The sequence below is a fragment of the Ailuropoda melanoleuca genome, chromosome 19, assembly GCF_002007445.2.
Source record: "Ailuropoda melanoleuca isolate Jingjing chromosome 19, ASM200744v2, whole genome shotgun sequence".
NCBI classification, from domain to species: Eukaryota; Metazoa; Chordata; class Mammalia; order Carnivora; family Ursidae; genus Ailuropoda; species Ailuropoda melanoleuca.
In genome coordinates, this window is record NC_048236.1 from 2,201,313 (window position 1) to 2,205,730 (window position 4,418).

At 56.9% G+C, this 4,418-nt stretch overlaps 1 protein-coding gene across 5 annotated transcripts in view; it reads right to left on the reverse strand.

Moving 5' to 3' along the window:
* Positions 1-1,514: 1,514 nt before the first annotated feature.
* YIPF3 (Yip1 domain family member 3) overlaps positions 1,515-4,418 on the reverse strand; it is a 9,325-nt gene continuing 6,421 nt past the window's right edge. Inside the window, exons 4-9 of one of the 5 annotated variants that reach the window (XM_034647900.1) lie at positions 3,249-3,294; positions 3,018-3,110; positions 2,725-2,856; positions 2,417-2,590; positions 2,092-2,215; positions 1,515-1,997 (exon numbers count right to left, since the gene is read on the reverse strand). In XM_034647900.1, coding sequence (XP_034503791.1) covers positions 1,849-1,997; positions 2,092-2,215; positions 2,417-2,590; positions 2,725-2,856; positions 3,018-3,110; positions 3,249-3,294 — 718 coding nt within the window. In that variant the 3' untranslated portion in view covers positions 1,515-1,848. Of the gene's footprint in view, positions 1,998-2,091; positions 2,281-2,416; positions 2,591-2,724; positions 2,857-3,017; positions 3,111-3,248; positions 3,295-4,418 lie in introns of all 5 variants that reach the window. The other 4 variants (XM_002914467.4, XM_034647903.1, XM_034647905.1 and 1 more) reach the window with 4 other exon arrangements.

A 4,418-nucleotide genomic window follows, 5' to 3' on the forward strand; every position in this document is an offset into this window, starting at 1 on the left:
GCAGCTCCGGCTTGGGCTCCGGCTCCTGCGCCTGAGCGGGCGGCGGGGTTCCCATGGCAACGGCCGCGTCACCGCCGCCCGCCCCGCCCCCTGCCCGGCCTAGGCCACGCGGCCCGGGTTCCGCGCACACCCGGCGCTCGCGAGCCGTGCGGCCGCTCTTCCCATGGGCGTGGGCTCAGACGGTACTCGGAAAGTAGGTAGTGGGTCGAGGCCGCGGACGAGCAGGGGGTGTGGCGGGGAAAACGGAGGCACGTCACGTGGAGATGGCTTGGAGACTGTTACCGGCTGCTTCTGCCCATTCTCCCGTCGTTCCCTCTTCCTAAGGGCCAGACCCTCGGTGTCTTCGCCTGCGTCCCGGGCACGCCCTCCCGTCCTGTTTGGAGGTCCTCACGGCCCCGGGATCCGGGCCGCGCCGCGCAGGGCGTGGGGGAAGGTCCCGCCCAGGAGGACTGCCCCGCGACCCCTCGCCAAGATGGCGGTCCGGCAGCGGAGGTCCCAGGGGCCACGGGCGGAGAGGGGCGCGGGTGCCAGGCACACTGCAAGCCCGAAGGGTTCCTGGGGCAGGTGAGCCGCAAGTAGGTGCAGGGTCCTGGTGGCACCCCTTTCCCAGGTACCGGCGGCAGAGGCCTCGCAGGACGTGTGACACAGGGGTAGCCCAATGAAAGGGGGTGCTAGCATCAGCGACCTGCAGGGGTGGCGGCCGCGTTAGGGGGGCTGGAACTTTCAGGAAGGGTACACTGCACGGTGCGGGTCGTGCTGTTCGCACTTTTTCCACTGGTGGTGGTGTCATCACAAAACATCGGATCACACAGGGCAAATGAAGGGCACGTCTTAGGCCCTTTGCTAGGAGGAAAAGATGCTGACCCGGATTTACTAGAGTAAAAAAAAAATATATATATATATATATAAGCATAGTGAAGGGAGGTCAAAAATTCTATTTCATTAACCACCTGGCTTCTCTTTTTAAGTGGAGATTAAATGGATGGTGGGGTGGATGGTGCTATGTTTGGTGAACAGCATTCTTGGAGAGGAAGGACACAGAAAACTCCTGATGATAGCTTTGTTCCTTTGCCCCCAGTATAACCAGGACACAGGCAAGTTTGGCTTTAAATGTGAGCTCCCACAGGAAAATTTATCCCTGCGCGATGGCCCGGGTGCGTAAGGGCCTTGTAAGGACACGGGGCTGGATCTGGGCTTTTTTGACCAGTTGTTATTGTTCCATTGGTGTCCCCAGAGTGAGGCTGGGCCCACTCAAGCTGGGTGATCTCCTCCATCAGACTTAGGGTGCCTGTGTTTGAGGCCTCCCTGCTGCTCCGTGGGGCAGGTGTCCCCTTGTCCCTGGGGACAGGTTCCATATTCAGTCACTGCTTTCAGTGTAGTGTGGGCTGTCCCACCTTCGAGCTGCCTGGATGAGGGTATCAAGAAGAGAACATGTGACATTACCGCCAGTGACAGAACAGGAAAGTGTATAGGAAGTGAGGTGGCAGGGAGGACCACTGGAATGGCAGCTGCACTTCCAAACTTCAATCAGTATTTTAATTACCAAGTCTATATTTAGCAAGACAAGGACGGGGAGATAAAGAGGGAGGAAGGAGTAGGTGGAGAGAGGGCCTCAGGGGAGCTGAGCCACTTTCTGCACTGGCTGCAGAGCCCTGCAGTCCTGGCCAGTGGTTCGTGGCCTCGCGCCCTTCAGAAGGCCCACAGGCGTCAAGGAGTTGGCTTAAGTGGCTACAGCTCTGAGGCAGCTGCAGACCCCATCAAAGACACACATGTCATCAGTACTGTTCTTTAATCTTCCTCTGCTCTGCAGATGGGGGAATGGGGGCCGGCCAAGGGTCTCAGGTGGGGTCAGTGTGACTGCAGGGTCACCGCGACAGCCTTGGCTGTGGCGTTGAGCACGGTGGCAGAAAGCCGAGCAGCAGGGAGCACGGCAGGGATGTCTCTGGGGACCCTCTGCATGGGCGGGATGTTGGGGCCCTCCAGCGTGTCCAGGATCCCTGAAAGGAGGAGGATGGAAGGTGAGCGAGAGCGGGCTGGGCCCTGCACTCGGAGGCTGTTCCCTTCCCCCACACCCAGGCCCTGCTCACTCACCCTCTACCACCTTGTGGTAGGCAAAATGCAGATAGAGCAGGAAGACCATGTGCAGGGCAGCCAGGGTGCCACAGAGGAGCAGCCGCTGCGTGGGGCCCACGGTCCGTGACACCAGCACTGCCACCTAGGGCCACAGGAATACAGCTCAGGGGGCCTGGCTCCAAAGTGAGCGGTGTGGAGAAGACACTCCTGCCCAGAGCAGAACCACCTTTGGGCTCGTCCCACCCATTCAGAGCCCTTTGCTGGGTTTGGCCCAAGCTCTGGGCTGTTTTCCCGAACTCCCCGGAAGATCAGCCCACCCCTGGCAACCTCTTGCCCAGCTTACCATGCGGAGGGTAGACAGCCCACCCACCAGCAACCAGAAGAGGAAGAAGAGGGCATGGAGGTGGATGTTATAGGTGATGAACAGGACAATGCAGTGCCCGAAGAGGCCATAGCCCTGTGACACAGAACGGCCGAGAGGAAAATCACTCAGGCTGGATGAGCTCTCATGAGGACCCTGACAAAGACAGGATCCGCTGGCCAGCTCATCCCATCCCATCCCAGCCCCCGGGGCCCCAGGAGAGACGCACACCAAGGCCTAGCTACTCTTCTTAAGATTACGCTTGCCCGCCAGCAGGCTGGACTCCTTACCAGCAGGGCCAGCATCTGGAGCATGGTGATCTGGGCGTTGCACAGGTAGGCGAGGAAGTAAATGAAGGACGAGACGCCCAGCCAGTAGCCGAAGCAGGTGCCGATGGCTGTGCCCATCAGGGTGCCCTCCCGCTGCGGGGTGAAGGCTCTGCTGAGTCCTGGGGGGCCTCTAGTCTCAGCCTCCCCCAGGGCTTTCCTCAGGGGCTGCCTCTTCTTCCCTCCACCATCGTCTCCTTGGGCAGATGTCGACTTGGTTCAGCCACCCCCCACCCAAAGTCCTTTGTCCTGCTTACGATAATGGTGTCAGATGTCTTCATCCCATGCAGGAGGATGGCAACCAGCGTGAAGACCAGCATGAGAGGTCCATAGAGTTCACCTGCGATTTTCTGTCAATATACCAACTCATTCAGCTGGAGAGTACAATGGCTCTTCTGTTTATGTCTTCCTAGGCTTTGCCTGGCGGCCCCACCCTCTGCCCTCATGCCTCCCTCGGCTCTTCCAGACATGCTACCTTGGGTATTCACCTGGGGGAAGTTGACCATCTTGATCGGGATCATGGACTCCAGGAGCCTGGGAGAGGAGAGGAGAGATGAGAGCCAAGGCCGCACTAGGCTATGAGGTTCTTGAGGGCCTGAATCTTATTCATCTCTAACTCCACAGAATATGCTGGATGGTAAAGGGAGAAAAGGGGGGTAAAGATAGACAAAACATGAGGAAATCACTTCCCTGTCCCTAAAAGTGCTTCCAGGAAGGACAACCTTCTGACACCATGCTGACACATATGGAGAACTCGGAAAGCCTGCCTGGGCCTTGGGAGAGGGTTTGACAATTGACCTATTTGACCTGCTCCCCTTTAAAAGACAGGCCAACCTCAGCAGAGAAAGCCCAGAATTCAGGGCTGTGATGGCGAAGCCCTGGAAAAGGTTTAGAAGGAAAGGTTTTACTTGAGGGAACCAGTGTGTCTCCTGTCTCTCCCTGCTTACCGTGCCTCAGACTCCTGCTGAGCACTTTCTTGAAAAACAGCCTTGAAGCGGTAAGAAAATTCCACACAGAAAGAATAAAAGTACAAGTTACTTTTCTCCCACTCTCTTCATAAGTGGCCAGCTCCTAATAATACCTTGGATTTGGGCTAGATCTTCCCTCCTCTAGGAAACCTGCCCTGTCCCACCCTCCAGCCTACTCTGGGTTGGGTGTCCTTCCTGTGGGTCCCATCAGAGCAAACGAGTGCTGAATCGTAACGGCACTCGAGGGCAAGGCTCTCCTCTGTCTTGAGACGGAGCCATTACAGTGCCCGGCGCAGAGCAAACACTCGATACATAGCTGCTAAGTGGTACGGGGTGTCTGAGGACACGGCTTAAGGAACCCAGCCAAAATCAGATCCACTTCCCGAAAAGTCAGTCAACAACTAAGCGCTGATATGCTGGTTCAGAGACTGTTCCGGTGCTGGGAATATAAAAATAAAACAGAGCCAGGGGCGCCTGGGTGGCACAGCGGTTAAGCTTCTGCCTTCGGCTCAGGGCGTGATCCCGGCATTCTGGGATCGAGCCCCACATCAGGCTCCTCTGCTATGAGCCTGCCTCTTCCTCTCCCACTCCCCCTGCTTGTGCTCCCTCTCTCGCTGGCTGTCTCTATCTCTGTCAAATAAATAAATAAAATCTTTAAAAAATAAATAAATAAATAAAAATTAAAAAAAA